Source organism: Poecilia reticulata, linkage group LG2, assembly GCF_000633615.1.
Source record: "Poecilia reticulata strain Guanapo linkage group LG2, Guppy_female_1.0+MT, whole genome shotgun sequence".
NCBI classification, from domain to species: domain Eukaryota; kingdom Metazoa; phylum Chordata; class Actinopteri; order Cyprinodontiformes; family Poeciliidae; genus Poecilia; species Poecilia reticulata.
In genome coordinates this window covers 24611947-24631326 of record NC_024332.1, presented here as the reverse complement: position 1 = coordinate 24631326, position 19380 = coordinate 24611947, and the positions used below count along the sequence as shown (strand labels likewise).

The 19380-nt window shown below is 40.6% G+C and overlaps 1 protein-coding gene across 1 annotated transcript in view; it reads right to left on the bottom strand.

The window, feature by feature from the left end:
* The window catches only part of LOC103481532 (calcium/calmodulin-dependent 3',5'-cyclic nucleotide phosphodiesterase 1A), a 44226-nt gene that overhangs the window by 3703 nt on the left and 21143 nt on the right, over positions 1 to 19380 (bottom strand). Inside the window, exons 3-14 of the mRNA XM_008437055.2 lie at positions 12239 to 12352; positions 11977 to 12159; positions 8957 to 9023; positions 6751 to 6867; positions 6235 to 6375; positions 5848 to 5948; positions 5500 to 5625; positions 4735 to 4836; positions 3467 to 3587; positions 2297 to 2378; positions 2084 to 2204; positions 390 to 574 (exon numbers count right to left, since the gene is read on the bottom strand). Of these exons, the coding sequence (XP_008435277.1) occupies positions 390 to 574; positions 2084 to 2204; positions 2297 to 2378; positions 3467 to 3587; positions 4735 to 4836; positions 5500 to 5625; positions 5848 to 5948; positions 6235 to 6375; positions 6751 to 6867; positions 8957 to 9023; positions 11977 to 12159; positions 12239 to 12352 (1460 nt within the window). The remainder of the gene's footprint in view (positions 1 to 389; positions 575 to 2083; positions 2205 to 2296; positions 2379 to 3466; positions 3588 to 4734; positions 4837 to 5499; positions 5626 to 5847; positions 5949 to 6234; positions 6376 to 6750; positions 6868 to 8956; positions 9024 to 11976; positions 12160 to 12238; positions 12353 to 19380) is intronic.

Here is a 19380-nt window from a genome sequence, read left to right as displayed (position 1 = left end):
TGTGTCTGAAATGGAGCCCATCGGTCAGCAGAGATTTCTGAATCTGTAAGGAAGCCTGGTAAAGCTTATGACACCAACTTAAAATATTTAACAATGCTTGGATATTTTTTTTTTATTCATAACAGTGATATTCGACAAGTGGATTCGGTTGCTACAGTAACTGTGGGAGGGGCCTAAGAGGACATCTGAGTGGTCCAAATGTCCATGAAATGTCCTGGATAAAAAGAACTTTGGTTCTGTTCGTGTCTAGAGTAAAAAAAAAATTTTCTTAATCTAACAAGATAAATTGTGTTTTTTTTGTTCCCTTAAACATCATTAAGCAAACAACATTGTGTAGTTTTCAATCAGTTTTTAGGCCAAACCAAGTGTTTGTTCTTGCGCCTGCTTACCGTGCACAGACAGCTCCTTCCATCGATCTTTGTTGCTGGTGATGACGCTGGAGAGGTGGTGCCTCAGAGCTGGCAGGTCAATGGCTGTCAGGGAAAAGTTCATCTGTCCGTCGTCGGTGTTTCCATGGCGATTACTGCTGTGTCTCTGCACCGACTCCACAGTGACTGAACCGCTTCCTGTTAGGCTGAATGAAAGCAGCGTCGTGCAGAGCATAAGTGAGGTGCCGATGAATTGTTCGCATCCACTAAGAGCATTCGGAGAACATCGACACGGAGGAAATCTTACAAACAGCTTTCATGTGCATGTTGAGATGCATGACTGACAGTCGACTGGATTAATGATTAAGAATATCGCTGGTCGTACTGATGCCTTGAAACCAACCGTGAGAATTACGAGGGCTACTTCTGACCCTGCAAAACTTTATTTTCATAAAGCTACACTGCAAAGACACAAAATCTTACCAAGTATTTTTATCACTTGAAATAAATCAAAACTAATTTCTCAGTAAGAGAGGGTAGATTTTTAATAATTCCTATATTTGTTAAATTACTTATTTGGTTTTTGAGTAAATAACGGTGAAAAAGTACCAGCTCCATCGGCATATTGCATCACCTATAACAAGACCTTTTTCTCATACACTGAAATAATCTGCCAATGCAGCTGGTACGTTTTCATCAATATTAAGGAATTATTTTCTCAAAACCCAAATTTCAAACATTTTATGCTTCAGAGTGATCATTTTTAAAGATTTGATGATAGATATGATTTAATGAGACTCATATAATCATATAATATTACACACTAAGGTTACCCATGCGTCTTGTGTAAGCCTAGATACCATCCTATTTAGCGAATAATAAAAGGGAGAAGCTGATAGCTGCTGGCACAGTGTTTAGAGTTAAGTAATTGGATTTCCTGTGGAACAAAAGACTTCCTAATTCTGTCCGCTGAAGTTCTCAGCGACTAAACGTTTCCCTCTGCCTGGTGAATGTGCTGAGTCAGAGTGATTCTCCGAGCCGTTTCCTCATGCTCCTTTGAGGATTTCATCTCCATACCAGCCACAGAGACAGTCTGTCCAGTCCTTCATCGCTCCGTTCTTAATGGTTAATGCTTTCCTAGTTCTTGCTAATCAGTCAACCCAAACCTCTTACAGACTGAAACCACGGTAACTCCTCCAAAAATTGGCATCTATTTTTTGTGGTTTTTATCTGCAGGAGGTCAGACTTGAATCAATCCTCACATCCCACTACCAGTTAGTTCTCTGTACTTTATCTCATGTCCATCCTTATTGCATAACAAAGTAGCATTGTCCAAAAACGTTTCACTTACTGTCATGATCCACTGTTTGTAACTAAAGTCGGATGTGTGGAAGGAAGAAGGAGTGCCTAAAGTACATTGCCCTGAGGTGCATCAGTGGAGCTGACCACAGTCTCAGAGAAGCCGTGTGGTCTCTTGGTGAGGTAATCTGTTTTCCCTCATCTTCCAGATCTTTACTCTGGAGCTGGACGGTACTGCGACCAGGAGAAACCAGAGCATGTGACCCCAGCAGCACCAACCCCCTGCTCTATGCAGTCGGTTCATAATCACCTTCTCCAGTGTCATTAAAAGCATAATCTGTGCAGTTTACTGTTTTCTGCTGTTACAATTCCCTGTTCTTCATTATTAGTAATGTCACTGAAGACGGTGTTACTACCTGGACCTTCTGTTTCCACTCTCTTTGGCCTTCCTGTCTTCTTCTATCAGAGGTCCGATCACCTTCTCTGTTGTGTCAACCAGGACAGTGAAAGTGGGCTCCACGATAAAGTCTATGAAACCTACAACCAGAGAGGCAGATGAATGAGTGAACGCATTAGCATTTCTTTATAAATGTGATAAACCGAAGCATGGAGCAGGGTCAGGTTGGTACCGATCTGTGACTGGGCGATCATGGTGGCTTTGCGGTCACAGAGTGGAGAGAAAGGAAGACCGAGTTCCACCTCTTTATCTCCCTAAAGAAGAAACAAAATACGAAAGTTGAGTTTTTTTAGGTTTTTTTGTTGTTTTTTTTACACTCTCAAATCCGGTCTGTGTGCTTTTTGAATCATTTTCAAACCAACCTTGACAAACGAAGCAAACAGAGCATAAGCAGGCAGCTTTTGAACCTCCGGTATCTAACGGTGCGTTTACACCAAACGTGTTGGGTGTGTTAAAAACGCATCCGACCCTTCAAGTTTGATGCGTGTGCACTTTGAACACAGACGCTTGCCATTTAGCTCTACATCTGGCGCTTCACACGTCTGGTTTACATTCAAAGTCTATGTGGAGACGCGTCAAGAGTGTATCAAGGGTGCGTTAGACGCACTAGTCGTTGTTTTCCGTTGCCAGTCTATTTGTAAGACACGCAGGACATGTTAGATGTGCCTGATGCATTACATCCTCCAAGCGCTTCAAATCACACAGCAACGGGCCCTCGACGCACCTCCACATAGACTTTGAATGTAAACCAGACGCGCCTGATGTGTTTGGTATGAACGCACCAAAGGAGGCAAAATCAGTTGGTGCCTCCTTTCCAACACACTAAGCTAAGAGTTCTTAAGAGTTCATTTCTGACTTTGTTTTAGATCTGACAACAGAAATGGAAAAATAAAAACATCTGAGTGACGAGGTTTATCAAGATTTTTTGTGACATTGTCCTTGTTAAAACACAAACACACAGATGACGATAAGATGGCTGAGACTAAATCGTATATTCTGCATAATGACGTAATTGAAATGCAAACTTAAGAAATAACTTCAAAAAAAGTTATTTCTTAAGTTCTTATACAGATTTTATGTTTTCAAATGATGTGAATTTAGCACAAAAACGCTGGCTCAGTGTTTAGAGGTAAGTAATTGGATTGCCAGCAAAATAAAAGACCTCCTAATTATGTCCGTTCAAGCTCAGCCACTCAGGGTTTCCCCTGTGTATTATAAGCCTGGCGGGCTGCCAGGATTTACATGCCCTCAGGACCAAGCTCGTTCAAGTTGTGTTTAGTCCTGGGGACTGAGAGAACTTGGCAGCTCAGGTTCAGGAGAAGCAATACATCAAACTGTGCACCTGTCTGAAGAACTCTTCCATCAGGCTGTGAGTCCAGTGGTAGTGCAGCGGCCAGGCTTTGGCAGGATGACTGATGTCTGCTGCGTGAAGCATCAGAGATAAAACCTTCACTTTGTCTATACTGGAGACAGACAGACAAACAACAAAGATTTAGTAGCAGCGTAAAAGGCACAAACTACTCCAGAAATAGTTTTGTTATTCCTGAACCACAGCTCAATCTAAAAAGAGACTGCCGGCGTGGCAGCCGTATGCTAGGTAAAAGCTGCCGGGTGTTTTCTTTTGTATTGTCAGTGCTGTTTACAGAGAGTACAGTCAGCCTCAGAAACACAGGCAGAATCAGCATGCTGACAGGCTGATGACAGCGTCTTCCCCCAAAATCTCATCCAAGCGTGAGGTGAAGAGCGTGACAGCCGCCTCCCTCCGCACCTTCTGCAGCATTGACAAACAGAGAGAGAGAGAGAGAGGCAGGAACCGGACTGGTCGGACTCGGCGCTAATCCTGTGAAACTCTCTCTCTGAGCGGAGCCCCTACAGGGACATACTGGCCAATCTGGTCCTGGTCCAGCAGCCTGCAGGACCTTATGTTGGGCCGTTGCACCAAACTCCCACTGTTGATCTAGTCGTGTCCGTCAGATGGACCGGCCTCACACGTCTTCCAGGAAACGGCGCTCACGACGAAGGATCTAAATTTGGAAGTTTGACTGCTGATGAATCTGAATTGGGTCCTAAAGTAAAAGTATTTTCTGTCCACGCAGGAGGAAAACTTTGGACCTTTTCTCAAAGCTTGTTTCAAAGCCGTTGTGCAGTATTCACAAGTAGCCCCACACCTTTCAGGCTGTTTCAAGAAGCGTCAACACATGAAATTGGAAACTTTTTGCTGAAACTGAATGGCTAATGTAATGCAGACTGGTATAGAGGTATGATAAGGTTTTTTGTTTAACATTTTATGACCTAAGTTTCAAATATCCGATTGGATATTTTTGCTTACACAGTTTCAAAAGTATAGTTTGCAACCTATTAGCAACACATCAGTTAAATAGTGCTAACAAATACTTTATACTCCCAACTTTTACTATGTTTCATATGCGACCACATAGAAGTGGGGGAGCTAGAGACCTAGAGCTCCCCCTTGTGGCTGACTGATGAAAGATTTTCTAAATATAATGCAAAATATTAAGAATTGTTATATGTGTCTATAACTACAATTCAACATGAGGATTCTTTAAAAAAAAAAGAAAAAAAAAAGATAATGTCTGGTGACGTACTGACCCGTTTGTCTGTGTCAGGGCGTTCCTCATGGTCTTGATCTGCTGGAAGTGGCAGGACATGTCTGTGGACATCACCATCTCTATCACCAGAGCCCTCAGCTCCCTGCCAGAAAATCAACACAATGAATCCCTACAGATCAGTTTGTGGGACAGAGACATATTCTCTGGAAGAGAATACCATCAGTTTTTATTTGGTCGACATAAACTTTTGAAAAAAAAAAAAGCTTTTGATTCCCAAACATGGGCCCTGTTTGCGTCTGGCCACCACAAAAAGCATCAAAGTGCAGGTAAAGCTGTGAAGATACAGCAGAAACAGTGACCACAACTTTAAATGTGAAATTCTGTTTTACAATAAGTGTTGCACACAGCTCTCTGCAAGCGTCTGAAGCGACCACCTCTGCCGTGGACGACTTTACAGTCGATGTGGCAGGAAAACACAAAGAACAGTAAACACAGCATGAGAGAAACGGCTGCCACACAGCGATTCGCTCTTGATGATGTTCATGTCTAAATTGGTGAAATCTGGTTTGAAACATGTCAGGAATTCTGTATTTTTATTCCCTTTGTGACGTTTGGTTAGAGTTTAGGCAGATGACCATCTACAGTCGTTGTGTTACTGTGACACATATGCTGCGTCGCCTAATGACGCAGCATATGTGCCTACTGGATGTTTTAGTTTGTGTTAAAATGAACTGGTGAATGTCTGCTGGTCAGGCTGGAGGCTGGGAGGATGCAGGAACGCTCCTCAGTAAGAGGCGAAGCGAACCTCCAGTCTTCTTTGTTCAGGTTGACCAGGATGTTCATGTCCTCCTCGGCCATCAGCTTGTAGGCGGCGCTGACGTGATGGTTCTCCAGCACCGACCTGTCATTGTACAGGATGGCAACCTCTGACCTGACGGATGGATAAAAACTGTTCAGATTTCACAGACCTCAAATGCAACATGGTTGTCTAATTGGCTCCAGTTTCGGGGACCGTTGCCAAGAGACGACACACGATTCCTAGTTGATGAACTTCTAGTTTCTTTTTTTTCGATCTTAAAGGTTTGTGAGCCCAGGATGCGTTCCAACACACACAACCAATGATCCTTTCCACTGTTGTTGCCGTGTGTGTTACCTGGTGTGGATGTGGAAGTTGTTTGTAGTTCCCGTGTGTTCAAAGTCATGGATCGCCGCAGCAAAAACCATGGCAAGGATCTCCAGCTCGCTTAGCCAGTGCTACATACACACACACACACACACACACACACACACACACACACACACACACACACACACACACGCACACACACACACACACACACATGCACACGACTCTGTTAATGTGAAAACTTTCTGTTCACAAGCCCTATGAGTAATGAGCATCAAAGCCATTTCTGTTTGCACTGTTTCTGTTGTATGTTTTATTCTTCTAACCCTAAGAAACTCAGAGTCTTTAAACTGGTTGCTTCATGCAGAATCATGAGCAAAAGGCAACATCAATGTGTGTGTGAGTGTGTGTTACCATCAGTCCGGTGTGTAGCATCAGGAAATGGGCTGTCTGCGTGACGTCGGCGGCGTGGATCAGGTTGTGGTAGGGGTTCCTGTGTTTGCTGTAGCCGTTCTCCAGAGCCTCAACAAACTGCACCAGGGCCTGCACAGGGATCTGAGCACAGGACTCCGGCTAGTACCGTTAGCATGAGCAACGCGCTGCTAACCCCGAGCCAATCCTCAAAGCTAATAGAGACAATAGTAATGCGTCTGATTTTGAGTTGATTTAAAGATCGATCATCCATCCATTGTTCCTGTCAAAGTTTCCAAATCTCTGTAAAAGCATCTACCAAGCAGTGACATTTTGTATTTATACTCTGAGTCTGTATGGGTTGTTTTTATCTACAACATGATCCATATTCTTTGACCAATAATTTAGTCAAATGAATTGTTTGCCACGTTTGAGAAAGACTGCTCCCACACGTTATCTTCCACGGTCATTCCTCTAACGTAGGAATCCACCCGAGTAGCCAGATCAAAATGTGTGTACCCTGAACCTGTTGATGAGGTCATAGCGGGTCAGCAGGTCATACACCAGGAATTTGAGGGCGTGTTCTCCAGTGGCCTCGTGGAAGGAAAAAACGTCAAAGGACCACTGATCCACCTCCTGGAAAAAACAAAATGAATGGAACCGTTAAAAAAACATCTAAAAGACAAAAAGCCGAAAAATAAAACTCTGTCAGTGTAATATCACCATTCGTCACTAGGGGGCAGCACGCTATGTTTCTTCAGAAGAGGTAAAGCAGCAATTAAATTAATGAGTGCAATTATTCATTAACTCACAATTACATTTGAAGTTGGTCCCCTCATGATTCATGAGTTTCAGGTCTCCAGAATAGCGAAGGAGAGTAATTAGAAAGATAATTGAATATTCTTTTCTTTTTTTTTTAAGTTTGCACAGGAAGCCCTGAAGAAGGAACATATATCAGGAAACACGCCGCTCACTACATCTACATGATCTAATTCTACCAGCTCTTCCACATCTGTTATTTCTGTTTTTAATCAGACCTGTTTTCAGACTCTTCTGCTGCTTTGGTCTAACAAACGTCCTGCTTGCACACTTTGTTCTTTTTCGCAGTGTTGTTATTTCCCTTTCATTCTTCTTGCAAATGATGCTTTTTCTTTTTTTAAAGATATTATTGGCTCTAGTGGCCTTTATTTGATAGTGAATTGACAGGAAAGTGGGTAATGAGAAAAGAGGAAAACAGGTCAGGAATCGAACCTCCGACATGAGAACTACGGTCGCCATATATGGGTTGTGCTTAACCCCTGGATCACCACAGCTCTTAAAAATGATGCCTTTTCTTTGTCTTTACACATCCTCCTTTCTCCAGTTTGTGACTATTTTTACAGCAGAAATGTATCCACACCCCTTGCTCTAAATGTGATCCGTTACCACATTTTTTTCATGTTACAAATTTCAATATGTTTTACTGGGATTTTATATGACAGACCAACAGTGGTTCTTAATTGTGGGGTTGAAAGAAAATAGTTTCCTACACGGTTTACAAAATCTTTTTACAAGTAAACAACTCAAGTGATTGAAAATGCCCATTAAAAACAATTTCACACTTGTGGTGTTTCCATTAAATAAGAATCGCATTTAAAATCACACATGAGTACGTTTCTCCACGCGATTCGTCATATAAAACCAAGCCGCGCCTTCGTCCTCCTGCTACTTTGTCTTCTTCGTGGTTTGTGCCAGTGGCAACATCTGGTTGTGGATCATTTGACTCGTGTGATGCAAAAAAAAAGTGTTTCCAATGCAGTTTTGCGGAATAAACAAATTTGTATACAGACAAAAAAAACACCTCATCCTAATGGCAAAACTTTTTATTGACAAACGTTTTTCCGTAATTGCGCGAATTAATCTTCGAAATGTTAAATTGTGCAGTTATATGGTCGATGGAAACACAGTACGTACTGGAGAACTGGCAAAACATAAATCTAACAGAAAAAAAGAATAAATAGTCAAAGATTTAATTAAACTCTAAATCCCTGAATGATGTCCAGGTTCGCTCTGGGTTCCTGCACGTTGTCGCTAGCTTGATCTGGACGTGTGTTAGCTTTCGCTTCCAGATCACTCTAATTTTGGCCTTTGGGAATCTGTACCAGTGTTTAATTGCTCGAGGTGCTTCTCCTCCCATTCATTACAAGTTTTGAACGAGGTTTTCGAGGTTAGAAGAGAGGCTTTGATGTGACCGTTTTACTTCATCGTATCACAGTAAAGGGAGACAAATACGTCTGCTAGTCACACTTTTTTAGATTTCCATGAAAAGCACCTTTTTGCTCTTCGTCTTAACAGGCATAAAGCACTTTTTGTTGGTTTTGTTGGATTGCAATGTGGCAAACATCAAGGGACAGTAATACTTTTTTCAAAGTTCTGTAGTTTAATAAGGTATTTTGTTTTATGTCTTCAATTATATTTTTCTGCCTCCGTTTTCTCACGTTTCCTGTGACTTCTAGTTCCTGTTTTCCCTCTTCTGCATCAGTTCCCTAAACGCCTCATTTCTTTTTCTTCGTCTCTAATTTACCCCATCCCTTTTTTTATCGGCTCTCTGCACTAAATGGAACCGATTTCCTGCTTGTCACTTTAACTTTTCCCCTCTTCCACCTGAACAAAGGATCGATACAAAAAACGTCCACATCCTGGAACAGGGTATTTACTTTTTTCTTTTCTTTCTCTTTTTTTTTACCTTGAGAGCTGTCAGAGCTGTGGGAGGGTAGGTCAGCCCAGCCATGTTAGAAGTCCGTCTGTACATCCTGTTGTCACACGCACACACACACACACACACACACACAAACACACAGATAAAAATATCACACACCAATCTCACACCTATAAATATGGGCAGTGGCATGCATATAAACACCTCTCACACAGACCCCCTCCCGACGCCCTCCTCCACAGCTTGAGACCAGGATGGATTGTTTGTTGCCACGGCAACCCTGCTCCAAACACACACACACACACACACACACACACACACACACACACACACACACACGCCTGGCTGCAGCAGATATTTTTTGATTTCATGCGTCATTAAGCTGCAGCAGATGAACTGATACTGCGTTCTTTCACTGCGACTCATTTACAACCTAATGATATCGGAGCTCATAAGTTTCCCTGTGTGCCGTTCGCCTGTAGCGCGCGTGCTAACGTCATTACGCTTCGTGTTCGACCTCTTAATCACATCTGCTGTCAGCCCAGATGCTCGCCTATGTTTACTTTGAAGAAAACCTACGACTGCTGCTCCCTCTGCGTTCTGCCGGCACTCCTGATTTCTGATCAACATGGAAACAACGGAACATTTGGAAGTGTAATTTTGTCTGAAAGGGTGCAATTTACCTTCTACATTTACATCAAACCTGTCTCTTTTTTTTTCTTTTAAATGCATGTACTTCAACTTTTGACAACTCCTAGAAGTTGTTTTTTTTCTACTAAAGACGACAAAATGACGCTGAATGAAAACTTTCTCAGGGTGAACCACAGGAACTCTAATTACGAGCTCTTAAACCTTTTCACATTTTGTCACATTACAGCCATCGACTCTGGTGCATCTTGTTGACAGATCATCACTAAGCAGCGCATGTTTGTGAAGCGAGAGGAAATGGATGCCTGGTTTTCACGTTTACTTGCAAATACAGATCTTAAAAGTGTGGCATGCAAATGTATTCAGGCCTTTTAAATCTGACATATACAGTTTCCCACAAATCCTGCACAAATTTCTCAAAGACAGGGGGCAGGAGAGGGGGCAAGAAAAGGACAAAAAGAAAAGAAATCATTTTTAAATCACATATTTCAATTATTTTTAGAAATGTTTTTCAATCATTATTGTAAAAATATCAGTTAAAATGACTTATTGAAGACGGAGATGTATGGTTGCTTTTGTTGTTCCATAGAGGGGAAATGCAGGAACACTGGGAAATGCTGCAGATCATTTTCAATGCACCGTTTCCTCTGTGAAACATGGTGACAGCAGCATCATGCTGTGGGACTGCTGCTCTCCAACACAAACACGGACGTCTGAGCTGATGGGGCGCGGGCTGAAGCTAATGAAGGGAATCAAAGTTTAAAGTGGATCTGAAAGTCATTGACTAACGCTACTGCATACATTTCAGAGAGTCGTTTGTAAAAGACGATTACAAAACCGGCATCAATTCCCTTCCACTTCACATTTACCAACAATTTGTTGTCTCAGTCAGTCATATAAAATACCAATGAAACATACAGAGGTGAGTCGCTGCAATGTGACAAAAGGCAACAAAGTTCCCAGGCTGCATGAAGAATATTTGTTATCGTAATCTGTAAAGAAATGAAAACAAAAAGGAATGCTCATCTGGCATCACCCTGTTGTTTTCTGAAGTGTTGCTTTAATGTGTTAGCATCTCTAGTTATTTCTTACCCCAAGATTTTTCACAGTTTCACGTGTCTCTTTCTCACTTTCACAATTTCTCACGTTTTTATATCCCATATATGCATAAGATTACAGATCTATTTAGTGTCTTTGACGCTAGCTATATTTTTAAATATGATATTGATTAGTCGGTGACAAAAGGTGTTAGGTGGAAACAAAACCAAACTGAAGTAACTTTCATTAGAGAATTTGATGTCTTAGGAACTTGTTGAAGTAAGCAGCTTAGTAGTGGTAACAAACCTAGAGCTAAACAATGATGACGATGTTTAGCACAATGTTATTATTATTATTATTATTATTATTATTATTATTATTATTATTATTATTATTATTATTTCTTCGTTTCCTGTCAGAAGCAAACTTCTTGATTGAATGAAATTATGTTAATCTAAAATTACAAGAGGTTTGATTAATTTTTGGCTCAACTGTTTGTGTTTTTCCAAGTTGCTCTTTCCTATATAGCAACATGTGTTGCTGCACTAAAACGGATGGAGGTCGAAATATAGAGAAATAAAAAGAATATTGTGTACCTTGGGATCGAGAGCAGAGTGTACAGTGTTCAGCTGTGTGTGGACAGGGTATGTTACTTTTTTGTGACCTAAATGTCTCCGTTTTTGTATTTTTTTTGTTTCAGAGGCTACAGCATGCTGTCAGTGTTCCTTTGAGTTTCGAGCATCCGGCATGCCGACGTGAGTAAATCTAACTCCTGCTATTTTTGGGTCACTGATGTGATATGTCTTGAGTTGCAGTTTTCTGATTCTGGTGCAGCATGTATGGAGAGTGAGAGCTTCGGTTTTCATGTTGCAGAATTTTATGTCGAAAGCCTAAGGTCATCTCAAAGGATTATTATCCTTTGGCATTACTTTTGTGTGCTTGCGCTTGTTAGATTTTTAAATCCATGTTCAGGATCTTTTGTAATAAAAACCAAAGAATATGAACAGTCTGTTATAAACCTCATTATGCAGCTTCTGTGCAGAGCGGTGAATGAATCTAATGGGTAAATTGCTCTTATATCACATTTACATGTAAAATGTAAGTAAAATGAAGCATGATGAGTCATATTATGAGTAATCACTATAAAATGGACTTCAATATTTAAGTGCTCATTTAATGTCTTTGTCAGACTGCTATAGAGAAGAAAAACAAGAACAAAGATTTCATTGATGGATTAAAATGTATGAGAACAATTCAACCCACTCACACAATAACTCTAATAACTTTAGGCTTTTTTTCCCCCACATTCCTAAAGGTTTCACAAAACAAATTTAACAGAAAAGTCAGACGTGTACGTTTACCTTTCCACAAAGATTCCGGCTTGCACCGCGTGAACGATGCTCCTGAACCTTGGCTTCTCCTCGGGACGCCGCTTGGCCACGCCCATCTTCCTGCTGAAAGTGCACGCCAGCCAATCGCGCACTTCGCTCGGCACGGACTCCACCTGCAGGTCACTGAGCTCGTCCTCCGTGTCCAGCAGGCGCCTGCAGAAAAGGGAAGGGATCTGTGACGCATCATGCGCACTTGTGCATCAGTTTGACCGTCTGCTCCGCGCAGACTCACCTGGTCTCGTCCGTGTAAACGGCGTCCAACATGGCCGCCGCCAGCTCCAGGTTCCTGCGGAGCTCCTGCAGGTCCACGACGCCCCGGTCCATCTGCTCCAGGCCCGCCTTCAGCCTGGACAACAACAGGAGAGGAACATCATGATGCAGGTTGTTAAATACTCACTATGGTACTAGAAAACGATGTTCGTCACTCGGCGTGTTAAATATTGGGTTTGAATTGAGAACCAACCATTTCATAGAAACAATAAAATACATTCTTTCAAAGAAAAGTCTTTATAATCCCCACGTCAGGGAGTGAATGAATGTATTTGGACATAAGACAAAATCTTAAGGTTAAAAAAAATAGACGAGGCATAATTTATGGTGTGTCTTTGATGCATTAATACATATCACACATTTAAAAACATACATTGTTTGTTGCTGCATAGCAAAGCTTGTGTATTATGTGTGAATCTTGGACTGTAGTCAACAAAAGCATTCATAGCTCCTGAAGATTTTCATGTTTTGTCACATTTCAGAAACTAATAATATCTGAAGGTTTTAATATTTCATAGAGAATCGTGACCACAGTGGATGCCGTCCACAACGGATCCCCAGCATTCAAACACTAAAAAGAGCACTGAACAACTGCAAACCTAACATATCTCATTACAAATGAAGTGACACGTCAGATGCACTCAACTAATCATACCTTTATGAACAAGAACAAAGTCTCTAAGTGTGTTTCCATTCCAAATGTTTGCAAGACTTTGTCAATATTCCTGTCAAAAAAATGCAATTGTTGTTTCCAAGCCAATAAAATCAAACTTGAATAAGTTTGTTGACATGATAAGTCCTTAAAAACCGTCCTGCTCCATCATCCTACAACCACTTCCTGTCGTCTTCTTCTTCATGATTTACACCAGTGGTAACAGCTGGTTTGTTACTCGTGATGCGAAAAAAATGTTTCCATTGCAGTTTCGCAAAATACACCAATTTTGATACAGCCAATAAAATAAAATAAAATAAAACACCTCATCCTTGGGCTAAAAACTGAAACTTTTGCAAAATTATTTCCCTTAATGAAATAAATTCCTTTAATGGAATGTGACAATGAAAATGTCACATTGCGAACAATGTCAATGGAAAAGCAGGTTGAAAAAAAGCCCCAGAGTCCCATTTTCAGTTTGCCTATTTTCAGAAAACGTGCGGAGCAATCAGGTCAGTCAAGACCAAAACTGGACTTTCTGACTGACGTGAAGCTCAATACTTGACAAAAACCTGTGAAAATGTACCAAACGCTTGACACTGAGTGGAGGGTCACCTTCCATCAGGTGAAACTCATCCTAAAGATGGAATCAGAGCAACAACTGAGGGTTTCGAAGAAGCTATTCTGTTTACAAAAACGGACTAAATAATGTAATTAATCCTCCCTCATGGTTTCAATGCTCTGCAGACGAGCCATCGTTTGATCCAGATGTCTTGAACCTTGAACCTATTCTGGACACGCCTGCTCTAAACGTACAAAGCTGGTAGAGACCAACCCCTAAAGACCTGCGGTAGGAATCACAGCAGGTGGTTCTACAAAGGGTTGAGAATGGAGCGTAGACTTTCATTTGTAAAAGAAAAATGCAAAAACCATAGACCCTCCACTTCAGTTATACCCTTCCTCATCTGGCTAAATGTTATAAAATCTGTTCATCTTCTGTACTAAAGACATTAGACTGCATGTTACATATGGAGAGTGGGAATAACTTTATATAAATGTAAACATGTGCCTCATTGTTTCATCCCTGCTCATCCAGCTTCAGCCCACACCTCCCAGTGACATTATGAAGCTTGTTCCATCAAAGTGTTCCTGCCTCTTTAGATGTATTTTTACTCATCTCAGTTGTTTATTCTTTGGGTTATTTTCAGCACTTTGGAGTTATTGTTGTCAGCTTGAATTGTTTTGTACTTTTACAGCAGCTAATTTATCTCAGCAAAGGCACTGGTTCTAAAACCAGACACGTTCACGATTTGCAGATTTGAGAGACGAATCGTGTCGGTGAAGACTGGAGGTTTGATCTGTGGTTTCTCTGTGGTTTCCTCCATGCGTTTCTCCTTTGCGAGATGATTAGAGCGTTTTCTTCAATAAAATGTATAAACAGACAGGATCCTTTCGACGGCACATTCTCCGAGTCCAGAGTAATCTTTATTGAACTGGTTCTGGTTCTCTGACGTAGTGTTTTTCACACAAAAAAAAAGCTGTTATTTATTTTTTTACAAAATGGGATTTAAAGCTATGTTTACATTTACAAGGTCATTTACATATAAAAACATGTTTCTGCCAACAAACGTCCGCCTTGCTATACTGTAGCTGCTTTCTTTGGGAATATCTTTGTTTGATTCAGGCAAATGAGACACATAAGATCCTTCTGATGGCTCCACCATGTTGTTTTAAAGGGGCAGCATTAGGTGTTTTCCAGCCACATAGTGACATTTCATAGTACAGTCAAGTAACTGTTACCTTCAGTTGTTATAAAAATGCTGTATGTCTCAAATATGACTTAAAGAAATTTGACTTCTAACACCTTGAAATCGGCTCTCTGCCTCTTTAAGAAGCTCCTCCTCTTTCTGAAACTCCGCCTTCAGGAAGTCATCACAACATGACTCCTCTATTAACCCTTTAACAACATGTTCCGCACTCCGGCCCTGTTGTATTTGGGGTGTAAACGTTTAAGTAGCCCTGCTCTACACATCTCATGTTTCTGGATCAGATCAGTAAATCAGATTCGTAAATGACATCAGACACAAGAAAAACTGATAACACCTAATATAACCACTCTTTCCGTGGTATAATCAAAGCATTCTAAGCTTGATTCAAAGGACAAACACAGGAAATGTTTAAAGAGCTACTGCTTTGCCATTTCAGTGCTTTACTAAACTGAGATCCTGGCATATATTGCAGTCTGTGCATTCTGCGCCCCTCAAGAGGAGCAGTCCTGAGAGCCTCTCTGCAGACTTCAGACACCTGCCAACCCACTTGATCCTCGTACTTTGCACCCACACAGCTGCTGTCCCGTTCGCACCGCACAACCAGAATGTGGAAATCTGCTTCCTCCAGATGGACACATGATGACACCATGCCTCCTGTCAATCAGCCGGCGCCGGCGCTAAACGACTGGAGGCTCCTCCGGGGAGTAAACAAGCTGTCAAATAAACATTATGCACTGTGCTTTTCCTAGCCAAGGCGACCCTTGTAGTCAGTCAGAAAAGTTCATGCTGCTGCAGTTGGCCAGATTTTCACTAAACTTGACAAAGAACAGCTTGCAGTTGTTACTGCGGCAGCAAAAACCAATTATCCTACAGTCGAACTTTCTTTTATTACACTGGATATCAGATGCTCTGCATGCAAACTGATACAGAAAGTAGGAATAATAGATCAGTCGGTGCAAAGCAAAAAGTCACCATGGAGATTTAAAACACTTTGTATCAGCAAATAAACAGATTCAGTAAACTCAAATGTACCAAAACAAATCTAATGTGAGCCCTCACATATCCCTCTGCTCTAAGAGTTGAGAGAAGCAGTGAATTGTGTAAATGTTTCAGATTTAGCCCGACGCTCAAAAACCCTGGCACTACCATATAAATAACACAGATGTTCCAAAAATGTTCATGATTGCGAATTCCCAACATTTATTATGTCATTGATTATTTTAAAAACTGATTTTTTTTTATGGATTAGGAGGAAAATTTACCAACAGCAAAATCTATGGTTTTGTAGAGCTTATTTTACCGGTTTAATAAATCTCCATGTTTTATTTAAAGGGGCAGTATTTTGTAAAACTGACTTCTTTTTTAGCTTTAACTCATGCTATAATGTTATTCCTTCATCAAAAACATACCTGGAGTGTTGCTTTGATTCTTCCATGCATGTTTGAAAAATCCTTCAATTTCACGTTTGCTCACACATTTTTGCAAATCACTTCCCTCACTCAGCTCCTCCAGACTAGCGGCAGCAGCTATTATCAAACACCTGCTGAGCTCATGGTATGAGCTCCTTCTCTGTTCAATGGTTGTAAACATAATGACGTGCTGAAGGCTGAGTTTCAGAAAGAGCAGGAGCTTCTTAAAGAGACAGAGGCCCAAGCTGTTAAATTCCCTCATAAATATAATTTGGCATATTCATAACAATTGACACTATCTTAGTTCCTCAATACTTAGGCTATAAAATGTCACTATGTGCCTGGAAAACACATAATACTGCCCCTTTAAATTGATGGAATGATGGCCCGTACCATTGAGTGCTGGGGGGGCGGATGGACGGCAAATTGCAAGAAGAGGGAAGAGGTTTGGCTTTAGAAGGAGGGGGCGAAGGAGAGACCCGTTTGCCACAGGTATCCCTCCGCTTCAGTTTTTGCCCTTCAGAAGGATTTTATGCTCCTACCTTGACAGAAGACCGTTTAAAGTCAGTTTCTGTATCCTGTTGCTAGTCCTCTGAAATGAAGTGCGATTGCGTCTTAATTAGGGATGCACGATACATCGGCGCTAACATCAGTATCGGTCCAATAAATAAAACCTGGCCGATGTTAACAACAGATTTATGTCCATCTTGTTGCTGTTTGTTTCTGGAGGAGCTTGGTCATGTGATATTTGTTTGGTCATGTGATATTTGTTTGGTCATGTGATATTTGTTTGGTCATGTGACAGTGATTGTTGGATAACATCGGCCACAACAGCAATATTAATATCAGATATTGATATCAGCCCACATTGTCATATCGATGAATCCCTAGTCTCCACATATGTGTATCAGAAGGCACTAGTTTAGTTATTTTTTGCATTGATCAGTGTTATAAGAGTTTAAAAAATAGAGTTTTATAAGAGTCAGTGGGCCTTAATGTCGATACATGAAAATATAGGGTGCAATAGATATTTTTAAAACATAATATACAGCTAAATTAAATTTTACATTAAATATCTGCTTCCCAGAACAACGACGAGAGGGTTTTAATTTTGTTTTAATTGCGGAGGGCTGGCAGCTCTACCCCGTGTCGCTCTATTCTTGTCAGTGAACGACAGGCCTTATCACATAAGGTGAGAAACGAGAAGATCGCAGCATTATTTTTGACACTGAGAGGTTTAGACAATTCCAGCTTAGCGATTCACCGTTCTGGTCATAGAACATGAAGTCCTGAGTTTATACTGTGCAGAAGGAAAAGTTTTTCATCTTGACACATAATGTGTTCGTCCAGAACCTCAGCTCATCAGTCCGGCTCTGTCAAACAGACGACAGGAAAACTGTACGTAACATTGGACTGCTGATTCACGAGTCCGTTTATAAAAACATCAAACAAAGAGTTGTCACTGTCACTGAACGTGAATAGTTTGTTTTGTTTCTGTAAAATATGACACACTGTATTCCTTCGTCTTTTTTTGGGCGATTTTTTTTTTTTTTGGAGTCTGTTGATTTTTTTTTAAATCACCACAAAATGGCTTGCCAACCAAGCACTGACCATAACTCCACATGAATTTATGTAAGTTAGACAGGATAATGCACATTTTCATCCCTCTTTTTTCCCTCTTTTTTCATCCCTCTTTTCCCCGTTCTTTTACGTTTGATGCCATCTGTTTTGACGCCACATAAGATTCTCCAGACGTTTCCGTTTCCTGTCTCTCTCTGGTTTCTCTCAGATCCACGCTCGTTCCCGTGTGTGTTAAAGAGTGTGACAGCTGTTTTTGGCTTCTTCCAAATTTACAGCTGGCACACCTGTGCTCCGTTTAGACTCTGGCCCGCCACAGCAGTCAGCGCTGCTCCTTCTCCATCTCCCGTCAACAGCAGCAGCAGCAGAGATTGAGTCTGTGTTTGTGTCCATCGTTAACTGATTCTGATGAATACTGTTTTCCTTGTGCGCCGCACACAGCCCGGGCTGCCATCTGCCCGCCTGTCCATCCCCACCTCTGTCCACATTTGTCTCTCCATACATATCTGCCTGCTGTCTTTCGCCATTCCAAAGGTTGACTTTCTGTTTCTGATTACCCGCTGCTTCCCTCACCCCCTCATTCTCCATTTAACATTTTGTCAGCTCTCTCCTCACTTTGCCGAAAAAAACAAAACCTTTTACTGTAAGTTGCCCCCAGGGAGGGAGACAGAGATTTATCGAGCACTATACAAAATATTTCTGAATTGAATTCAATTTCAATTGAAGGTATTTTAAGATGTAGTGAGACATTTTATGCTTTTAAACTTCAACATGTCTAAATTGTCAAAATTTGGGTAGGATCAGTGCTTGTTTCCATGTACAGTGGCTGACAAAAGTATTCACACCCCTGAACTTTTCCACATTTTGTCACATTACAAACACGACTGTGAAAATGTTTCATTGGAGTTTAGTGTGAAAGCGGTAAAGTGGAAATGAAATTATGCATGTTTCAAAATTCTAACTTATGACAAAATTTGGAAAAGTTCAAAGGCTATGAATACTTCTACAAGCTATAATTTAATACAAAAGTACGTAATTAAGGAATGGAAAGTACTGGTTCTCTTTGGATTTATGTGTCCAAAACAATATTGGGCCCATTAAGTCTACTTTTTTAAATAGTTTTAATATAATCTGCAGCTAGAATCAGCATTTATGTTTCTGGACCACAGGGAACACGGAAAGTGACAAAACCAAAATTCATCAGGCACTTGTTAATAAAATAAATGTTCAAAGACACGTTTAAAGATAAAACTGCTGACATCATCCACACATGATTTACTCAATATTAATAAAGAGAAATAAACAACTGAGAAGCAGCAAAAACTTTCCAAAAATTTAATCAGCTAAAATTTAAATAACTCACCGAAATGTCACAGAAACCTTTTAAATAATAAATCAATTTTTTTTCTAAAATACTAAAATTTAATAGCAACAAAGTCCATAACAAGAGTCCAGTGGTGGAGAAAGTACTCAAAAAATTTACTTAAGTAAAAGTACAAATACACAGACAAAAATGTACTCAAGTAAAAGTAAAACTACCACATTAGCATTTGTACTTAAGTAAAAGTAAAAAAGTACTGGCTTTTAAAAATACTTAAGTATTAAAAGTAAAAGTGCTTGCTGAATGGATTACCTAATTGCTAATATCATTAAGTGTACCGATCGTATTTAATTTTAATACATTGGAAAACAACCT